Below are 22,522 nucleotides of genomic sequence, written 5' to 3' on the forward strand. Positions count from 1 at the left end.
AAAAAAGACAAAAAAAAAAAAAAAAAAAACTGATATAACATTTAAAAATTGTGAGATTTCATCTGAAAACCCAGATTTGTGGCTTCTCTTGAAAGGCTGGAATAACTGACAGCACTGGACCCACAGCAGCAATTAGTAAGTGGTGGGTAGCAGCTGTCCCATCTAGATGGGTTACTTGCTCTCTAGTTTGATTGTCTCTACCACTCACATTAGGCTGACCATACGATTTGTTCAAACCAGGGCACTTTTGAGAGTATACGGGAGGGTGCTGTTAGTAATTATGCCTGGACCACAGGCATAAACCAGGATTTTTGTGAGCAATGAGCATGTATGATTACCCTAATTCACGCTGCTTGCACTGGGCTTGCTTCATTCTTCTTTGCCCTGTTATTTGACTTTTGTAGTCACAAATCAGGGAATCTCATAAGGAAGATGGGAGAGAAAAGGTGTAAAATGAGTAAGACACATGAAGATTGTAAAGAAAGCAAAGACATTAAAAAGAACATTAAAATGAACATCAGTTCCACCAAATCTTTAGGTAAAGGCACAGCCTTGCTGGTGGCTGGCTCAGTGTTTAAGTTTGACCTTCCAGGCTCCCTGCCCTACACAGCACTGTCAGTTTTAATAAGCTGTAATCCCATAGCTACAAGCAAGACTAATCAAACTGCAGAGAGCAGCCTGTTCCTATTCAGGAAGGCACAGGATAATCATGTAACTCTGGTTTCTCAGCGAGCTCCAAGCTGCCTCTACAGAAAAAATATCCTGTATTAGATAGTTGCTTCACACTCTAGCCTTGACCCTTTGATGACCTTTACTTGAAATTTTTATAAAAACATTTTAATTGCACAAGTATTTGGTTTTAAAAAATGTTTAAAAAGAATATTTTTGCTTTACTTTATTCCAGGAAATAACAAAATATCCCTCCCCAAGATATATAAAAAACCTCACTCCTATTGATTACCCAAGTCTACTTGAACTAATCACAGCCCCCAAACCCGCTCAACACCATTCAGGGTATGGTTACAGTCTCAACATGGTGTGTGGAAGAGTGGGTGGGAGGTGAATTTGGGGAGCTGGAGTGGCAACCCAGGTTGAGCACCTACAGGTACCAGTGTGGTACTGTGGGTTACACATGCGAGTGCCAGCTATTCCCATTGGAGAGTGGGATCCAGAGCTGAGCTGCAGTAAAGTTCCTAAAGCACCCAATATCTCATGGTCAGGAGGCCCCTCTATTCAGTCCTTGATTCTCTTAGCCCTTTCAACCCAGAAAAAAGTCAAAATAAGAATCTATTTAGTGCAATGGTTAACTGTTGAGTTTTAGTTAGATGGAGCTAGAGTCTAACATGGGAGCTGAGTAGTGATAGGCCCTTATGCAAACTACTGAACCTTCCTGACATTTCTGGTAGGTCCTCAGATAGGCTACTCAAACCTTCCTGAAATTCAGTTATTAACAGGAACAGGTAATACCAACACTTCACAGCCATGCTCTAAGGGTCAATGAGATATATATGGAAAGCATTTACTAAAGTACATGGCACATTTTAAATGCTCCATAGATTGTGGTTATTATTATTTTTATTATGTGCTAGCACTGCCTTAAGGACCCTAATTATATAATTTACAGAGATAGGTAAGGGAATCTTCATAATGTGTATTTGAATATCTCCTTTCTAGAGTCTTCATTTAGCACAAATGCTCTTAAAACAATGAATACAGATGGTATAAATATAGAAAAAAGTTTTTTACAATGAGAAAACTCTAGAACATTTCTGGTACAGTGGAAATTTATTATTTTGTTTAAAAGACACACTACCATTTACAGAAAGCAATACACACTAAAATTTTTTAATTAAAAATGTTTACTGGCTATTGCCATTAATAGATTTACTACATTAAAGGAAAGAAACATTTTTTCAAATGTGCTAATAAGAAAAAGACCCAGGAAACTGAACAATGTGGGACAGAATTTTCAGTGTTTTACACATAACAAAACTCATAAATTTTATATGGATTCTGGGATATTTACAGATATTTATTCCCTCAACAATGGGTTTGGCATTGAACAGAAATATGAACATATGAAAAAGCCCAATCCATTTCAAAACAATCAGATCCTTGAGAACAGAAACTCTGCCTTCCATAAGTACTCCTTGCCTTTAATGAATTCTTTAATTTTGAAAAGTCCTGGACATTCCAATTCCAATACAACTAAAAAGAAAACCTTATAGATAGGCTCCTGACACATAAAAATATAAAAACCACATAATTATAGTGTTCAGTAATGCCCACTAAATTTTGAACAGCACAATACAGTATGAGTATAAACAAATGTATTTCTTATCCCTACAAAAAGAGGTATCTGTTTGGTTTTGTTATTGTTTTTACAAAAACTATGTGTGTGCACGTGCATGTATGTATATTCCTTATAGAAAACTTGACAAATATAGAAAAGCACAAAGAAAATAAAAATTATGTTATACCATCAACAAAAATGTCACTCCTTTGGCATGAGCAGAAAAAAATCATAGAATCAGACATGGCCTAGGAAGGACCCCCCAGCCTCAGGATCTGCTGATGCCAGTTCACCAACCACTTCAAAATCCACAGACCAAACCTCTTTTTTTTTTTGTCCTTTTTGTGACCGGTAAGGGGATCGCAACCCTTGGCTTGGTGCCGTCCGCACCACGCTCAGCCAGTGAGCACACCAGCCATCCCTATATAGGATCCGAACCCGCGGCGGGAGCACCGCTGAGCTCCCAAGCGCTGCACTCTCCCAAGTGCGCCACAGGGCCGGCCCCCAAACCTCTTTTTAAGCTCTCAAATATCTCTACTGTTGCCAGTCTCCTGGCGCCACTTTGTTTTTCATCTGGCCATTAGTGATTAATACATAAGAATAACAAGTAAGGCTATGGCTCTAATCTAAAACTTTTTGTTCCTCAAACTTTAGAGCTAGACAGAATCTTAGAAATTCATTCAGTCCTATCCATTATGGCCATCCCCATTTATTTAGGAGGAAATGGGCAGGGAAAGGTTAAGTGACTTGCCCAGGTGTCACAATGAGTAGGACAGAAACCAATCCTGTAATTGCCAGCCCAGGGCTCCGTCCAAGTGCACATACTGTGAACAAATCTCCACAAGTGAGAGGGCTACAGTCATTTGTGGTTAGACTATAGTTGAGGTTGGGGGACAGATCAGAGTGGATCTGTATGATGTGATGAAAGCAGCTCGGCAAAATTTGGCGCCTAAAAGGCAATTGCACTGGCTCTAGGAAGACAAGTTATAAATAGATCATGTGGTCAAATGAAGGAGTGTGACCTGGGCCAACTGATCATAGGAGTGTTTGAGCCCCACATTCCAGGGATGTAAGAGCCTGGACACAAGAGACACTGTGACTGATTACATTGCCAGGGCAGTGTGAAGGTAAAAAGTATCCAAAAGAGCCCCCTGAGAGTATGAAGATCAAAATACAGAAAACCCTCAACTCAGCCAGATTCCTTCTCCAGTCAACAGGCCTGTGTCCACAGAGGTCATGCTACTCATGAACAGTCATCTGCTATCAAGCCCCAATCCAACCCAGTGGTCCCTCAGAAGCTCTTCACTCCCACTTCATCACCCACATCTAAAGCTTTTGTCTTTGACTAAATGAATCTCTATTGCCTAGATAACCTAGTAATTTTAAAGGTCATGGTTCATTTCTTTCTGCTCTATCCATGTTATTTAAGTCCTTAAAAGAAATCTCTTCACCCTTATGTGGGCAGTTTAGTACAGATGTTCTCTATTTCAGCAGACCTTATTTCCAAACTAATTAAATGATTAAAGCTAAGATCATTTCTTCTTTGCTTCTTCCCATGTTATAACAGTGGTACAAGCTCAACGTGAAGAGTCAGACTTGTATTTTCCAGGTCTCAAGATGCTTGCCTGCAGATGAGCTCTTTCAACTTTGCCAGTCTGTCACTTTTTAGTGCTTCCCGGATGGAGTGGAAAAACCCAAAGTAGTGTTCAAAGTTGTGCATCATAAGGAGGACTCCGGCCAGCAGCTCATTAGTGACCAGCAGATGGTGGATGTATGCACGAGTGTGATTCTTACAGCAGTAACAGGAACACCCTCTCACCAATGGGTGAAAGTCTTCCTGGTACCTGAAAAAGGAAGTCACAGTGACATTCTAGAAAGTGAGGAATACAAGAAACCCACATGGAGCCTATCTATTCTGCTGGTGAGATTACAAATGGCTAATAACATCACTGCAAATGTTCAGTGCTGGGCACCTACTTAAGATGGCAATGTGGTTAAAAGTTAACAAAGAACACAATGAATCAGGGAGACCCAGGAGTTTTCCTCTGACAGATGCAAACTCCAAGTCTGAGGGTTACAAAGGAGCATCAAAAGAAATTCATGTGGTCACTCATTCATGTAGAGCATTATTAGTCACATTGTAAAGGCACATAGTGTTAGAAAACACTGCTCTGTCTGGTGAATGATACTTCTCCCTCGGCCACCACTACTAGTATCAGAAGACATGGCATTTTGCAGTTTACAAAGCACTTTCTACTTCTACTTGCACAGCTTTTTGCAGTTTATAAAGCACTTTCACATACATTGTCTCATTTAGTCTTCACATCCACTTTCGGAGATAGCCATTTTTATTGTCATTTTACAGATGAAGACTACTATGGGGGTTAAGAGGGAGGGCTCTGGAGCTACATGCCTGGGTTTAAATCCTGGCTCCACAACTCACTTGGGCAAGTCACTTCACCTTCCTCTTTCTGTGCCTTTGTTTCTCATCTGTGAGCCAAAGGTAATAACAGTGTCTACCACATAGCATTATTGTGAGGATTAAATGAGTTAATATAGTAAAAGGGCTTGAACACTGCTGGGCACATACTAAAAACTATATAGTTGTTACCTTCTATCAGCTATTAAAGAGAAGTTAAATGACTTGACCAAGGTCATACAGTTAAGAGCAGTGCTAGGATTTGTTTCCAAAACTCCAAATCTAGTGCTAATAATAAGGATGTTACAATTTCCAACTAAATCCATAACGTAAAGGAAATTTTAAACATTTATATTACCCTAACATTTTAAAAACAGAAATGTTTTTAAATGATTTTAAATGTCTCCCCAGCTATTTTTCAAGAAGTTAAATCTGGTAGATATTACCATTTCAGGCCTACAATTAAGAAGTCTTGTCAGAATACAGACAAGAACTAGAATTTCTGCATTCTTTCATAAATTCTCAAGTCTGTACTACTACTAGATAGACATAAATAATTCAGAGCCCCCAGAATGTCCCTTCACACAAGTCAAAAAACAACCCAGAACTAAAGTGAGTGCACAAAACTCAAAGAAAAACCACTCCGAGGTTCACTGATGACTATCACCTTTGGCCAAATACAAAAATACAATATATCTTAGTTTATTCTTTATATAGGAAAATATTTTATTTAAGATTTATAACCTGTATATAACCAAGTTCCTTACAATTTAAAAACTTTGTTGTGTTTCATCTTGAAATCCTTATTATGCTCTGTCACTATATAAGGTATCAGAAGGAGTAAACACAAAACAATAGATTTGTTCTAATCTTTCTGACAGCTTTTATAAAGCAATAGTTATCTAGCCTTGGTTTTCTGACAAGACAAAGTATAAAAATTCATATGCAGAGAAAGAGTTTTTCTGGAACTGAATTTGAGAAGGCCTAAATAATATCCAACTATAAATATTTTACAAAGTCATAAACCAAAAAGGGAATAGTTACATAAAGTTTTAAAAAGACCAAAATCAAAAAGTTAGAAATCAAAATCTAAACTTTAGGAATTTCTTACTTTTTTTCCTTCAGATTAATTTCAAATGATGTCATTTCTTCATTGCATCCAGTTGTTTTAATTTTTTTTATTTGATCCACATATTTTATTTCTTCTTGTATCCCATTTTGTTGTAATACTGAAGGACAAATCAATAAAGAGTCCTAAATGAAGATCTGATAAGGAGTGGCCATTGGAAGAATTTTATTTTAGTTATTATTTCATGCCTTTGACCCTGTAATTCCACTCCTAAGAATGTATCCTAAGGAAATCACACAAGAAAAGAAAATAGCAATATGCTCCAGAATGGTCACTGACCTATTATCTCCAGCATCAAAGCAATTTAGAGATTGAACAACGTCTAAGCAAATTATGGTTACAAGTATATAACATATAATCTTACCATCAAGGAATAATTAAAAAAACAATTAGGATGGGGGTATATGTGGGTGGGTGGGGGTTACATGTACATGTACATGAAAATAAATTGGGTTTTGTAACTGCCTATATTCCAAATAAGATTAAAGTAGAACATGGTTTTAATTTATGTATTCTGTATGGAGATTCTGGACTTTCAGGGAACACAGACTATTCAGAATTAGATGGGAATTTGAGTTGTTCCCTTGAACTCTTTGCTTTAAGAAGGAACATTCCTAGAACTGCAAAACACCAGCTTCTCTACAAAAAGCTGCCTTGAACAGGGGCAAGTAGAGAAGAGGTGTTTTGGGAACGAATGATAACAATCTCAGTGTTGGTCCAAGGGGAAGGGACAGATGGTCCTAAGAAGGTAATTTTGTCAAGGCCAAAGGAAGAAGAGAAGTGACCTGAGCACTGAGCTATTATAATTTTGTTCCATGAATTTGCATGCTGATGTAGAAAATCATAATAAAGGCTTGACACTTTGGAAAACTCTTGTCATATGAGGGAACTGGTGACAACTTACTTGTTTGGAATTTTCACTAAGTAATTGGAAAAGGCATTTAATTTACTGTACACACACACACACAAATGTGATTAATAATAGTTGTATACAAATGTTCAAACTATTTCAGTTTTCCTCATCATGAAGAAACCTGGCTTTCTCAGGCCAAAAAAGGAACTTGTTTATTCCAGAGAACTCAGTATCAGGTTCTGTTTACAGCTTTGCATATTCATGGTACTGAATGACTAACAGTTACCTCTGTCCTGGTGTAAATAATTTAGTTTGTAAATGAAGTAATAAAAATTCATGAAATGTTAATGGTACACCCATCGACATACATTATGTTCTGCTCTGTCTAAAAGGACAGTAAAATTGACCTCCTATATGTAAGAATTTGATCAACCTGATTTATTTTGTTTCGAGCAGTAATCCAACTTAGATTGATGGTTAAATTGCTTTATAAAAACGTAACATCTTCTGAATGAAATCTGAATCACTTGTAGGTGAATAAAATGAACCTTTATAGAAGCCTCTGGCCCTACTGAAATTTAAGGTTGGTGGTGGTCAAGCAAGAGTTCAAAGGACAGTGGAAAGCCCATGTCTGAAGGCCAGAGGGGAAGACTAGGCACACAACACTCTCCTGAAGAACTGCTTTGAGGGACCCCAGCCCAAAGTGTGTACCCCAGTTCCCTTTCTACTGCCAGTTAAATGTTAGAATCTGAAACTGATTTTCTTGACTTCTGAATAACTAAACAATAAAAGAAAATGGCAGTGCTTCAAAGCAACATTAGCAAAGGAAAATAGCTTTCACATCTCAGTATGTAAAAAAACCAAAAAAGCAAAGAGTAACACTAGGATCAGAAGATGGTGAGGTCTGCCTGTATTTTAATAGCATGGAGTTTGCAAAAACCACACAAGAACTCTTTTATGAAAAAACAAAATTAACTTTTACCAAGCAGTTCAAAGGTTTTCTTTCCTTAGATTTTCATCACAATTCACTTTGAATATTGTTTTTTCAGGCTGTTAACAGAAGAGGTTTTGTTTTTCTTGGTTCTACTCACTACAAAATAACATCTTAATATTGATGAGCTACATGTATAGTATTAAGTATCGGGTTTTGTGTATCAACATGCCAGTGCATACAGATAAGAAATAAAGCTGTAGTTTTATAAAAGACTGGTCTTACAGGTATACATTTCTGTCTTGTGACTCAAACTAAAAATTAATAGGAAATAGAAGAAACTTAAGGATAAGATAGAGATTAACTTCAAAAGACCTACATGTCTCTTCAGGATTTGGCTGGTAATCGAAGCTGAAAGTTAGGGCACATCCCCGCTCTGTCACTTGATAAGGGAAAAAACTCTCAAATAAGTCCACTCCTCTCTCAATACACTCAAGCACCTCATCTGGTCGGCTAACACCACAGATGAGCCTGTAAAAATAAGAAGAACAGTGACATGAGGACAATACCAGGAACAAAATCAGAGTCTTTCCAATAAACAGGGTACTAAAAGTAATAAAATGAAAAACACCAATTATGGTTAGAGTGGCAGGCAATGGATAACAAGGTGTGGTAGAAAGAACATAGGGCTTTGGAGGCAGAGAGACCTGGGCTTGAATCCTAGCTCTGCCATTTATTTACTTGCTGTCTTACTTTGGGAAGGTTTCTTAAGCTCTCTGAGTTTTAGTTTTCTTACGTTAAAAACAAGAGGAATAACACCCTGAGAATCACTGTAAGGATTAATGAGATATTGGAAAAAGCACACAGCATAGTTTCCGACTCCAAAGAGAAGCTTAATAAAACTGTGTTTTCTTTCTACTCTGATCCCTTCTGAACATGCCTTCCTGGTCTTAGACTAAATTTTATAGCCTACCTATACACTATGTAGATTTTTTTAAGAGTGCAAAGCTCTGTGCTTTACTTCCTCCCCAAATACTTTCAATTTAACTGTATTTTGCCTATAACTATTTTTCACAATTGGTTCAATAAAGACATTTTTATCTACTATATTCCTCATAGGTTCATTTACAAAGCAATTCTTGTTCTCAGAATTTCAACTACAGCCATAGGATCTAAGAATCTAGTTGGCTTTTTTTTACACTTTCTCTATTAACAAGAAGTCTGCACAGTATAATGAGATGGTGTTTTCTGAGGCAATGGATAAGGCATTCTGAAAGTGTTAATACATAATACTCAACCAAATTTTGCCACTAAAACAAGATGTAGAGATGCAGTACAGTAGATCAGGGCTGGCTGGCTGCTGCTATTTTTTATGTTTGTTTTTCTACCCATAGCTCCTTTTCATGAACTGGCAGAGAAAAGCTTACAGACTCCCTGATTTCTAAAAGAAATTCAAAAAAAAGGCTTATGTAATATTAAACAAGCAGAGCCCTTAAATATATGCCAGTTTTCCTGACTAGTTTCCTTCAAGTAATGTAATGTTTTAGAACTCTTCTCCAACTGAAGCTGGCACTTCTATACACTTATAGAAAGAAAAACAATCCCAGCTTTCAAATTCAGTAACAGACATCTGTGAGCACTTTAACGCAAAGAAGTCCAGAAAATGACTAGAAATACTAGTGCTGAATTGTCATCCGCATCAGAATGAAAAAGCTCAGGAAGGAGAGCAATGAGAACAAGAGAACTAGCTTAACATTGAGGGGCAAAGGCTGGGTGGGGTGATGGAAGTATCCTGTTCTGGGTGGTATTTACACAAGTGTCTATATGAGTAAATATTCATTTGAGCTGTACATAAGATTTATGCACTTTAAGTTATACCTGGATTTTTTTTAAAAAGTGCAATTACACATAGTACTATGTACAATCCAACATCCATACAGGAATATAAAGTAGCACCCCATAATCAAACCTCTTAATATATCTGCAGGAAGAAAGCATGAATATTCACACCAAGTGGGATAAAAGACTATAAAGTCTTTTTTTAAAAAAAAGAAAAAGAAAAATTTGGAAAGCCTGATACAAGTACAATATCAGTTTCATTCAGAAACTTAGAATTTGTAGGTTTGACTCTTGCAGATCAGCTCTTCTCACCAATACAAAGTGAACCCTGTTATTTATGGAAACATAGGAACCAACTGTACTAGTGCTGCCAATCCCCTCAATTTAAAAACATGACACCACTCACTACTTGCCTCAAATCTAAGAACTTCTTAAAGGTTCTTATTAGTAGAGCCTATCTTCATTCCACTAGGCATCCCAGATCTGTCCTCAACTTTCCTCAATTTAAGAGTTCCACACAGCTTTGTATTTGCCCACAAGTATAAAGTTATAATGAACAAACAACATTTTAATGTGGCATAAGAATGAAGGGAAACAGTATAACACATACCCTCACTTATGAGGATCAAATAAAAATAATTCACATGGCAATTATCCTCTGCTCTATATTCTGTAATTAACGGCAGGAAAGCCTTGATGGAAACTTCCCTCACAGTCTGCCTTAGCATACTCAGCCCAGAAAGGACATAATCAAAACATCAAAACACACGTTCATGCACAGACTGCATAACACACACTTGACCAGCACTCCTGCCCTGCATCACGTGAGACTGGCCTTCACCCTAACTGAATACTAGCCTTGGTTTGTCCTCCGGCAGCTCTGCAGTGACTGATGACAGCAAGTGCAGTCTAGTCACCAGGGTCGTTGGATTCCCTTGAAAGCCATCCAGAAGGAAGCCACCTACAGGCCGCTTGGCTGTCTCTCGTGCTGATCTCAGCCTCTCCTCCATCACGTCTCCACCTTCAATCACTCCAATGATCACACTTTTCTGAAGCACCTGAGTTAAGAAAGGATTAAATGTTTTAAACCATTTTCAGTAACAGAGACCTTTGTTTAAATGAATCTTATATGGAAGACCAATGGATAGAAGAGATCTCAGTGAAGCTGGTATAGCTGAAGCACATAGGGGGATGGTTCTCCATTCTCCCCCAAAATCTTTAGGGCTCCAAGGAACACACTTTGAAAAACAACACATAGGTATCATATCAAAACAACAGCATAAGCATAAAGGAAACAGAGAGGGACCCCAGCATTTGACCAATACACAGAAGTAATGTGAAATGACAGAGCTAATTGCAACAACATAAATGGGGAACTTGAGGTTCATCTGGCCTTTCTAATAATCATCGTTGTCACACTCCTGTCCTGCTTTCTACTTACATGATCATCACTAGTCCTAAAAGGATAATTCCTGGCCCAAAACAATTGCTAGCAGGCCAACACTAACTACTCAGGCCCATGGCAATGTCCTCACACTGAACTCCTGCTGTGGATACTGTGAGTTCTATTCAGAATGACAGCTGTTTCCTTTAATTATTTCATGTATATTAAATTTACTAGCCAAATTATATTTTTATTGCTAAGCTCAAAATAACAAGGTTCCTCAAACTCAATGTGCTTTGCCATAGTGGGACCTGATCATTCCTCAGGATTCCTCCATATAAATGACTTCAGACAATGAAATTCTCCCCTCTGATCACTATCTTCCATTCCCCCACCCTCTCTGCTCTCCCCTAGTAATTGCATCCTTTGCCAACTTAACTATCTCTGCTATCGGGATCCCTTATTTACTACTTTAGCTTCATCTTCCTCACCCCACCATAACCATTCACCACCAGCAAACATTTATTGAGGACTTACATGTCAGGCAATCTGCTACATGATGAAGATATGGTAATAACACACAAATTAAGCTTAAGAAGGCCACAGTTTTTTAATATAGAAAAATGCATAAGGAAATCACTGCAATACAATATGACTGGGGCCATGATATAGCTACGTACAAATCAAAGGGGTAGCAAAAGATGAATAGAACTTCCTAAAAGTGTCATGGACCAGTTTCATAGAATGATAAATGGGATGAAATGAGCCTTATCTGGAAGCAATAGAAGGAATATGGCTAGAGATACAAAAGGAAGAAACAGTCCAGAAGGAAGTCTGTGTACAGACACAACAGAATGAGAATGAAACAGGTTAACATCTAAAGGAATGGCAAGTTATTCCAAAAGGCAAGAGTGCAAGCCGCAGGAGAAAGTAGCCCACAATGAGCAGGAGGAGTAGGTGGAGGCCAGGTCACAGCAGGCTGCCCATGCCATGTAAGAGCTGAAGTGGAGAATCACTAAATTCTTTCAGGGAAGTGGGCAACGGGATCATATTTGTGCTCTACAAAGATCTCTCAGAAAGCAGGGCTGAAGAGGGATTAGATAGAAATGAGAACGGAGGGCCGGCCTATGGCTCACTTGGCAGAGTGCAGTGCTGATAACACCAAGGCCACGGGTTCGGATCCCTATATAGGGATGGCTGGTTAGCTCACTTGGGAGAGCGTGGTGCTGACAACACCAAGTCAAGGGTTAAGATCCCCTTACCAGTCATCTTTAAAAAAAAAAAAGAAAGAAAGAAAGAAATGAAAATGGAGACAACGATGGAGAGGTAATTACATAGGAGATGAAGAGGTTATAGCTTAAGATGGTGATAAGAAGGGTGGGAAGGAGGGGCAGATTCCAGACGTACATAGGGAGATGGAATCAAGGAACGATTTAATATTAAGTGTGAGTGACAAAAAGGAGTCTTGAAAAGCTCAAATTTCTGGGCTGAGGAACTTGGTGGATGCCATGAACTGAGATAAAGTACAGAGGAAGAGCAAAGGAAGAAAAGGTTTGAGGAGATAAGACGATGAGTCCAATTACCTTTGAGGTAGAGGGATATTCTAGTGATATAACCTTGCTATGACCTAGTAGTTATGTAATTCGGAAGCTAAGTAGAATCATCTTGACAGTATATACAGTTTTTGAATTATTCAGCAATTAAAACTAAGGGAGGCCTGCCCAGGGACAACATATAGAGTATGATGAAAAGAGAGCCTTAGATAGAATCCTAGAGAACAATAATACTTAGGGCTCAGGGAAAAAAATAGGAGAGAGCAAAACAGACCAAGAGTGAGGAGAGACACATAGGAGGAGGAACAGAAAAGTGTGATCATGAAACATAAGGGAGGCAAGACTTTCAAGAGAAAACAGTGGTTAGAACTATAGGCTTACCTCTGACTCTTCCTGTAGCCGCAGACAGTTATCTAGGAATAGAAGTGATCGGTCAACAGACTTTCTTGCCCTTTTTAAGGAAGTTGCTTCCTCACAAGATGCCTCTCCATCTGAGAGGCACTGGAACCAGTCTGGCTGAAAGGCCTGCTGAATTGCCATGAACTTGGAGGCAGTCATTTCCACTCGTCCTCCAACACCCCACACAGACACAGACTGCCAGAGAGCAAGGCAATGAGGAATTAGTAAAACACAAGAAAAAAGAAAGCAATAAAATGATAAAGCAATAATTCTTCTCTACAGCTGGAGAGATGGTAACAATCCAATATCCTAATCCTAATTATGGTGGGTAAAAGAGTTTTACGATATTCCAAATTCTCTGGGGACCTTATTGCTCATAGAGAGTCCTTCAACGGCCACACAAGGCAACTTCTAGGCTAACTCCTAAGAATTTTTTGTTACACTTTCCTAGTCCAGTCTTCCATTCTCCCCTATCCCACCTGCCCTATCTCCACACCACCCTTGCTGTTCCTACACACACCACAGACTTGATTTCTGTCTGACTTTGATCACAATGTTCCTTTTGATTGAAACGCTCCTCTCCTACTTCTTTGACTGGCAAAATACTATGTATCCTTTAAGACAATGAATTCAAATATCTTCTACTCTAATGTGTTCTCCAAACTTTCCTGGGCATAATCAATCGCTCACTCCTCTGAGCTCTTACAGCAATTTGTACTTGTTTCTTTTATAGAAAAGACAGCACTTATGACACCACTGTATATTTATCTGACTAGAGTATCCCAATTCATGTTTATAAACCAAAAGCACAGTCTAGGGCCCCACACATTAACATTCAATGAGTGTTTACTGCATTAAGTTAGATACAGAATTATGTGCAAAGACATAAATACTATAGTTCACGAGAATCTCTATATAATTTTCCATCTTTGGTTACTCCTTCCCCTGTAACACCTCTCTTCTTAGAAGAGATCAGCAAGTACATAGATTGAGAGGCCACACTTTTTATTCTGTACTAACTCAAGAATACTGTTTAAACAAATCCTCTCTCCCTTACAAATCGGGTAGATAACTGAGATCAACATGTTTTCTTTTTAATTCAAATTACAAAATAAAAAGAAACTTAAAACAGAAATACAATTGAAAATAGTGTTCTTAGGTATGATTAATAGATATTGCTGATGTCAGTAAAGTAAGTGTAGGAAAAGTGATTGTTTGTAAAACAATAGTACACACTGAAGCTTTTCCAGAACACTGTCCTCAGGGATAATACCAATGGGGCCACCTCTCAGAAGAAAACTTTTAATTAAGTCCTTTTGATACTGTTTGTCACCAGCTAAAAGCTCTGGCTATAGACCAAGCTTTTTCTGTTCTACTGGCAAGCAGTACTACACTGAAGTTCTACTCTTTATAGTTGTACATGTGGTAACACTTATCAGCAACTTTCCCCACTCGTCCTGAAGTTGTTAAAACTGCAAAGAAAGCATGGTATCATAGCAATTTCTTTTTTTGGCATATACTTGACTCTCCTCCACCTCCAAATTTTTTACAACAGCAAAAATGGTGAGGATACATTCCTTGCCTTAACCTCCTATTCAGGCAAACATACTCTTCAAACAAACATAGAATCATCAAAATAAAGAGAAGGCATAAAGGGATCATCCTAAACAGTGGGATTCTAGCATCTGAGGGATGCAATAGGCCGACTTCCTGGGACAAAGCTGTAGCCTTGGAGGCCCTTCTGAGAACACACCTTGTTTGTTATATAACCAGCTGGGCAGGGGCTGACTGGATCGTGCAGGGAGCAGTACAAGAGCGATTCTGGCATACCTGTATAAACGCAAAACAGAACCCTTGAAAGTGCTTACATCAACAATTACACTGTGTTGTAATAGAGAACAGCTGGATAAAGCAACTCTAAACACATTAAACAATTGGTATCAGATCTTGGAATTATAGGAGACCTATCAACATGAATGAAAAGATTACTTTGAAACCAACTAATCTAAAAGAATTATATGTAAAGGTTCATGTCTAATGACACAGTGAGCTGCTACAAAGGAAAGGTATATCAAAGTACGAGATACAACAAAAGTATTTAGTAACATGTTGATCCCACTGGATTTGATTTGAAGAATTTAGAATCGAGTATGCTCATTCTAGGTACCATCCAAAGGGAACTGGATGCTGTAAAGAAGAAATGATATAGTCAAAAAGTAATCTCATTAATAATAATATCATGGGTTCCTGGGGCAGAACTATAGGGAAGCTGTAGGACACTACAGACGGATCTCATTTTTCAGTGTTTCATTGACTCAAGATGAGTTTCTTAGGTCCTTTAGTCAAAAAGACAATCATTTAAAAAAAAAAATCCCCCTAGGGCCGACCCATGGCTCACTTGGGAGAGGATGGTGCTGATAACACCAAGGCCACAGGTTCGGATCCCTATATAGGGATAGCCAGTTAGCTCACTTCAGAGAGCCTGGCGCTGACAACACCAAGTCAAGGGTTGAGATACCCTTACTGGTCATCCTTTAAAAAAAAAAAAATCCCCTAAAATGTTAGTAAACTATATGTGCTTAAATTTCATAAGCTACACCACATTGTCCATAAGAAAACAAGATAGGATTCCACTGAAAAAAGACAAAAATAAAAAAAGTAAGTTAAAAACCTCTGTAGTTCTCTACCTTATTTTCCACAATTTTAATTATTACAATTCTCTAGAAAGCTTATATCAGATTTTTTCACTTAATTATATGCTTGTATACTTAAAGGTGATTATTAAAATTGGTCTTAGATCAAGGAGAATATTACTTAAATTCCTCTACTGAAATACAGGGCCTTGTGACAACCAACAAGCCATCATGCAGTTTCATTCAGAAGCAGAGGACTAAGTACGCAACGGAAACAAGATATTCGCTCACTTGAGTACTAGATATTGGGGAAATGTTTCAGGAGAAAGGGGTGTACAGCAGAACTGGTTCTTTAACTAGCTCTGCTAAGTGTTTCCTATAAATAAATGGACACATACATACTATATACAATCTTGCTTCTGGAACAAAATAGTAACATATCAGAATATAGCTGTATATAAACTCTTCATCCTCTGCTTTATGTTTAAGGCTCAAGCATGAGACTGTGTTGGATCTATGGACATCCTATGCGAGCTCTCACCTCTGGGTCTTTGCTCAGTGCCTGGTGTGTGTGCCCCACACCTGTCTTCCAATGCTGCTGCTCACACTCCTGACCTGGCTAACACCTGCTTCTCCCTAACCCAGCTAAGATGCCCCATTCATCCTCTCTCTCAAGAATCCTCTCTTTATTCTGAACACCTTCCACATGTACCCAGAGCAGGTTATGTGCTCCTCCCTCTGGGCTGTCATAATAAACTTACATATCCCTAATCCTGCAAAGCAGTAACTACATTCTTACTAGAATTATCATTTATCTTTATCCCAGCTAGGCTCCAAGTTCCATGAGAACAGCAACTGTTTCCTATTCAACTTTGAATCCCTAATGCTTGGTTCTTAGATGTTCAAAAAAATGCTTATTTAAACAATGAATAAATAAATGTACAAATAAAAGATCAAAGCATCAACAGCACCTTAAATACAAATTAACACATCACCTGGCTCATACAAATAACTCAATGTTTACCTATAAATTTTCCAACTCCTTCCTTATATTCTGTCAAGACTTCATAATATTCTGCCCTGTAAGCAAAACAGAAAAATATATAACATAATAATGAATCATTCTGTGGATACTCTATACAATAACTGAAACCCTCTTATCCTCACCCAAACAAGCTATGTGACAGTAAACATAGTCTTGAACAATAAAGTACACCATTAGTCAAGAGTCCCAACTAACTAGGCTAGGTTCATTAGCCAGAATAAAGGTCTTCAATTTGCAAGCGGTTCTGAAAGAGAAACTGGTAAATATCAACTGCTTCAGAATACTTGGATTTTCTTCCTCCTCTTACCCCACTAAAATCACTGTTAGTAACACAATACTGCATAGTTATTTGATCATATTGCAGGCTCTTCAATAAAGTGTAAATTTAGTATGTATATTACACAAAATGATCTAACTCTATTAGTTCTGTTTCTAAAAAGTAGTACTAGCAAGTATATGTGCGAAGACAGAAAAAACTTTAAGCACATGACAATAGCCCCTGAACTTCAAATTTAGCTCTCTTAGAGCATTCCCTGCCATGTCACCTCTGGGAGCAGTGGCGATGAAGGCAGTATGGGACTGTATGTTTAGAGGAAAAGTGAAGCAGTTCTAACACTTAGGCTTCCAGATTAGGGCCAGGTGATGTATAATATATGATACCTCCCTTCTGACATCATTCTGAAAATCTACAAATTATACACACGAGCAAAAAGAAATCTTTCTCTGTATTATACCTAATTAAGGTAACTAAGCTGCTGCCAGAGTCAATACTTAGATGACTGGGTCTTAACACTTACAGGGATGACAGTGTAAGCTGAGCCATGGCAGGAACCCCATGGATATTACACAGTGTGTGATGGGTCAGGTGTGGGGCAGAGCCAGTCTTGGTGTACAGAAGGCAGCCTGGGATGTCCATGGTGCGGTCCCCTGTTTTGCCCAGGTTTTTTATTTTTCCTAGGCGACAGCCATTAACTACCTTGGTAAGACTCAGCTTCATCTTAAGGGATTCCTCTAGGTCCTAACAAGAAAAGATCATTAAAATTAGAAGGAGTTTCACAATATCTAAAGGCTAAGCATTTTGCAAAGAAAGCAACCTATAGAAAAATTAATGACAGCATGTCTTATTACTACTTCCAGCCTACAATTATCAGATGTCAGAATAGGGGAATGGGAAAAGACACAGGGAGAATAAGATACCTTCCGCAAGGTCCCAGAGCAATATGATAACATCACCTACTTTCAAATTTAGTCAGGGAATTTTTGTCTGAGCTGATGAAAAATAAACAAATGGAAGGATGGAAACAGAAAGACTAATCATGAAAGAATGTCATGGAGCTGAATTCACCCTCAGCCTTGAAAATGTGTATGGAGAAAGGTCACGTTGCTTAGGCCACACCGATTGCTGATTTGATCCATTTTTTCCTTCTCCAATTTGAGAGAATACTAGCAATATGATTTGTTCCTAATAATGTTGTTAACTGAAGAAAATAGGTTCCAAAGCAGCATTCTGGTGTTTATTAAAATATATGGAAGAGGGGCTGGCTGGTTAGCTCAGTTGGTTAGAGCATGGTGCTGATAACACCAAGGTCCAGGGTTTGATTCCTGTACTGGCCAGCCACCAAAAAATAAATAAGTCAAAGATAAACAGAGATTATCTCTGAAGTTGGATTATTTTCCAGTTTGTTCTTATATGTTATTCAAACAGAGATGAGAAACTGTGTGAAGCATATGTTCAATCCGTAAGTAATCTATCAATACTTTTTATAATTGGGAAAGACAGATATTTGTTTAAAGAAAAAATAAAGATAAACTTTCTAACTTCCATAGATACATCAGGGAAAAAAATCAGAAAACACAACCAATTACTTGTCGGAGGCTGCAAAATAATTAGTATTCAGTGAAGCAAAATCCTAGGTTCCATTTTTAAAATGCACTACAAAATTTGATAAGTGTGCATGGCAGATGACTGTCAAAATGTCACTGGAGATACCAACATTTTACAAATACTTCATTATATCTCTATAGCAAGTACCATACCACCTGGAATGCTTGCCAAATGGGCCAGGCTCAGTTTTTAGTAGACAAATTATTACAGCCATCTGAGAGGCTCCAACCTCAGATCCCATCCTTGTAAGCATTATGCTATACCATACTCTGAAAGTCAACTATTGTTTAAGATGCTGCTGAACAAATAAGCATTATCTGTCATTAGTTTAAAAATATTCAGGAATGCAAATATTACTTTTTTAAAGACACAAATTCTTATATTTAAATAAAATAGCCATTACTGTCATTAGAATCTTAGACATAATAATAATTACTTTCTGTATGGTCCAATAAGAGATTTCATGTTAAACATAAATTATAAAAATTAGTATAAGTGTATGAGGAAAGCTTGGTCTATCTTCTATGACTATATCATTATTTCAAGTTACCAAAAAAGATGAAAACATAAAAAAAAGTGTCACTGGAATCCACAGAAATGGAGACTGTTATGGGAAAAAAACTTATGTTTTAACAAAGAATAATATATTACCTATTTTTAAAAACCCCTCGTTACATATTAAAACTGTTAAAAGAAGAAAGTTTATCCCCCCAAATTACAGAAATATAATTACAAGCTAAGAAGAATGTGCTCTAGAAAATATAATACAAGGGAAGAATCATATTTCTTACTCTTTTATCAGACAATACTGATTTCAAATGATAAAAAAATATTTTATATTTTAAACCAACAGAGCTCTGAAGCCATTTTGTAGCAAAATTAAAGACAGCATTTTGCAATCTAAGTAAGCTCCACAGATTGAAGCCGGAGGAGCACAAAGACGAGAAATGCACTTTAAAGCTAATGAGTCAACACCTATTATTCTGACTAAATATTGAAATCAATCAATATGGAACACTAAGTTTTTGAAATGTAAATAAGAACTAATGAAAATTTAACAGACCAGGATTATTAAAAACTGCAATAACTTAAGCACTCCCTACCCTCACACACATCTGAGAATGGGAGAAACTGTATTGTCTGGAGCTATTTCAGAAAGGGCTCCTCCCCTTACTCCAGAAATTCTGTCTCGTCTGAGCTGTTGAAGGTATGAAAAGACTTTAAATGTACACACACAAGTTGTATTTTTTTAAGTTAAATTCACTTAAAGGTAGGAAGAACCTTCACAGGGTAAATTAAAACGTTTGAAAACTGAAGTTTAGGATTCTAGAATGATATCAATTATTATTATTATCTCTCCCCATCAAACCCATGCTTTCATTTCTCCAGTTTAATAAATGACATAAATGACTGAAAATCAAAGCTTCTGATGAAAATGAGATAATCCACTTTTTCAGACTGAGTTAATTCAATTCCAGGTAAAAACAAACCCCAATGCTTTAGTAAACCTGTGTTTAATATCCCAGGTAATGTATAATTGCCATTAGACTTTAGACTGCTGAAAGCAGTTTATAGATTTTCACCATTACTACCAGAGACCCCAACCTGGAAACTCATCACCATCATCACCCACTTTGTCATTTTACAGTAACTTAGGCTCAGCAAGATTAATCATAGGCTTGGTCTAGAACCTAAGACTCCTGCAGAGAGGCCTGTGCTCTTTTTATTGTGCCTTTTAAGTGAGAGTAATGCTACCATGCTACAAGATGTATTCTCAGACTTTTTTTTAGAACATCCTGCAGCACATCATGGCCACTCAAAGAAAAAGATGATTTTTTCAAAGTTGTATATGAAGTCTTTGACACACTTTCTTTTCCCCCTAAAACTCACTGTGGAAATTAATTTTAAAAAGAAGTTTTCAAGCCCTTCGACTTGAAATATCACATATGCTCAAAGAATGACTTCCTGCTGTGCTGTCCAAGGCCACAGAGGCTTGCACTCTTGGTGGGCTGGCCACTGGTCAAGGATCTGGCCTTCAACCTGGCAAGCTCTGAGCCTGATCTTGTGCATACATCCAACACAGATCCATCACTTAGGGTCAGGCTCAAACAAACTAATCTCAGAGACTAAATGACAAAATCAAATTGCACAATTATTTACTCAGAACCAAAAAAAGGAAAGTGGACATGTCCATTCTTGCCATAAAGAATGCCATTCAGGAAGCCAAATGTAATGCTGTGTAAGCATAGAATTAGCATAGGAAGAGTTAGTATCAATTATACACACAAAGGCAACTAAAAGGAAACCCATCAGTTCTTTTCATATCACCAAACTGAGATTCTGCAAAGTTGGATACAGGGACTCTCCAAGAGTATAGAGGCAGCTATCCCTAGGAGCTTAGACTCTTGGCTTCCTATACTCGACTTTCTCTCAGGGACCTCTCAGTTCAATCCTTGTGTGAGGAAAGAATAAACATGTTCTAGGAGTCTCCATCTTTTAACAGAAGAGCCTCAAGTGTAATTAATCGTCCACTCAATACTGAAGGAATAGTATTCCCCACTCTTACCTCAACTGAAGAAATAGCTTTCCTCATTCTTAACCCAAGGTCTACCATTACAGGTATTTGTAGTCTAGAGGACATCGGCCACCATGTTCTTAGATGCAGAGATGGGCTTCCCTGTGATACAGTGCTTTAATCCCTAAAGTTTAATCCCCATAACTTTAAAGATGAAATTCAAAATCTTCAACTTAGCAGAATGAACCCACTAGGTCAGCTGGAGAGAAATACTCAATTGGCCCTCTCACAGTGCAAGACTTTGAACTCACATTCTGCTGTTTGGGGCTTCTTAAAAGTTCCACCCTAATCACAGTAATTCGACATGTTACTGAAGGAAAAAATAAGCACAGAAAAGCAGATGATCAAGCTTAAGAAAAAGCATTGTAGTAGATAAATTGCTATTGTCAGTGATTCTGTTTGGTAAGGATGAATGCAAATACTAGGAAATCTGAAGAAAGTATCAGAGAATGCTGGAAATCAACGCTTAAAAAAATAAAATAGACTTCTGTCCAGAGCTAGAAGAACCAAGCCTTCTTTCTTCACTCACTGATCAGATTATGGTAAATGTTTGCATAACTGCATTTCTTTTCTAGGTCCTCAAATACAAGTTTTTATTATGAAGTAATGTACATAATATACACACACAAACATATTCATGTACATATTTTTTAAAGCATGCTTTGGGAGTGATACAACCCACTAATCCAAGCAAAGTTCAAGAAAGAGACCAACAGTCTCCAAAATATCAACTGGCTTTTTATTTGCCTCCATCATCTTTCGTTCCCTTTTGAGGGTCTCTTCTAATAGATCTGGTGTTCTGCTTTTCTAAATATACAGAAAATTCACACTTCACTTCTACAGATGAGAAAGTCTACGAGAAAACCATTAGTATGTAAGGACAAATGACGGTCTGTCAGTGGATCTGTACCTTTACAAAGGCTGACAGTCTCCCTGAACCTCTGGCAACAGTGTACCTGTCCTAACATCTCTAGTGCCAACCCACAAAGTAGCTGTGTCCAAAGCTCCCGCTCTAAATTTCTACTCTGCCTTATAATAAAGCCCATATATCCCTGAATGGGCTGTCCTCGGAAAAGTCCAGGTTTAGACAATAAGATTGGATTTATCTTCACTCCATGGGCCATCTCCGGAGCTCCAAACCTCCTAGGCGCCTAGCTCAGGGATTCGAGACGGTCTCACCCTCCCAAGTATCCTGGGCAGTTCAGGAAAATCTTCCAACTGAGAACCTGGCCCTTCAGCAAAGGCTGGTTGAAAGGAGGCCCTTTTCTCTCACAGATGTCGGCGTGGCTCACACGATTTGGCAGAATCTGAATTTACGGAAGCCAAGTCCACCAGGAGACCCAGAAAAGTGAAGGAGAGACACAGCGGAAGTACAATCACAGTTTACTACAACACACCAGGAAGCGTCTGGGCCCGACACGACTCATCCAACCCTAGCAGTCCCCACACCAACAGGGAAAAGGGGCACTTACCCGCAAACCTCCCAACTCTTCTAGCCTGCAGACCCGTAAAACTCCTCACGGTTCGCTACCACGTGTCCGGCATGCAGAATTCTCGGCCCCCTAAACCACCGCCTCCGAGGCA

General features: G+C 38.2%; 1 protein-coding gene across 3 annotated transcripts; it reads right to left on the bottom strand.

The window, feature by feature from the left end:
- Positions 1 to 1,932: 1,932 nt before the first annotated feature.
- On the bottom strand, positions 1,933 to 22,497 carry QTRT2 (queuine tRNA-ribosyltransferase accessory subunit 2). Of its 3 annotated transcripts, XM_063102741.1 has the most exons (9): positions 22,411 to 22,494; positions 17,276 to 17,496; positions 16,458 to 16,513; positions 14,554 to 14,630; positions 12,783 to 12,995; positions 10,323 to 10,522; positions 8,005 to 8,156; positions 5,824 to 5,941; positions 1,933 to 4,137 (listed from the first exon to the last, which is right to left on the bottom strand). In XM_063102741.1, exons 2-9 carry the CDS (start codon positions 17,473 to 17,475, stop codon positions 3,906 to 3,908), a joined length of 1,248 nt encoding a protein of 415 aa, XP_062958811.1. In that variant the 5' UTR covers positions 17,476 to 17,496; positions 22,411 to 22,494; the 3' UTR covers positions 1,933 to 3,905. The 3 variants fall into 3 exon arrangements, with proteins under 3 accessions (XP_062958811.1, XP_062958822.1, XP_062958830.1); XM_063102752.1 differs by lacking the exon at positions 17,276 to 17,496 and having other exon boundaries at positions 22,411 to 22,471; XM_063102760.1 differs by lacking the exons at positions 16,458 to 16,513; positions 17,276 to 17,496 and having other exon boundaries at positions 22,411 to 22,497.
- Between the last annotated feature and the right edge of the window lie 25 nt (positions 22,498 to 22,522).

The sequence above is a fragment of the Cynocephalus volans genome, chromosome 1 (genome assembly GCF_027409185.1).
Source record: "Cynocephalus volans isolate mCynVol1 chromosome 1, mCynVol1.pri, whole genome shotgun sequence".
Lineage (NCBI taxonomy): Eukaryota > Metazoa > Chordata > Mammalia > Dermoptera > Cynocephalidae > Cynocephalus > Cynocephalus volans.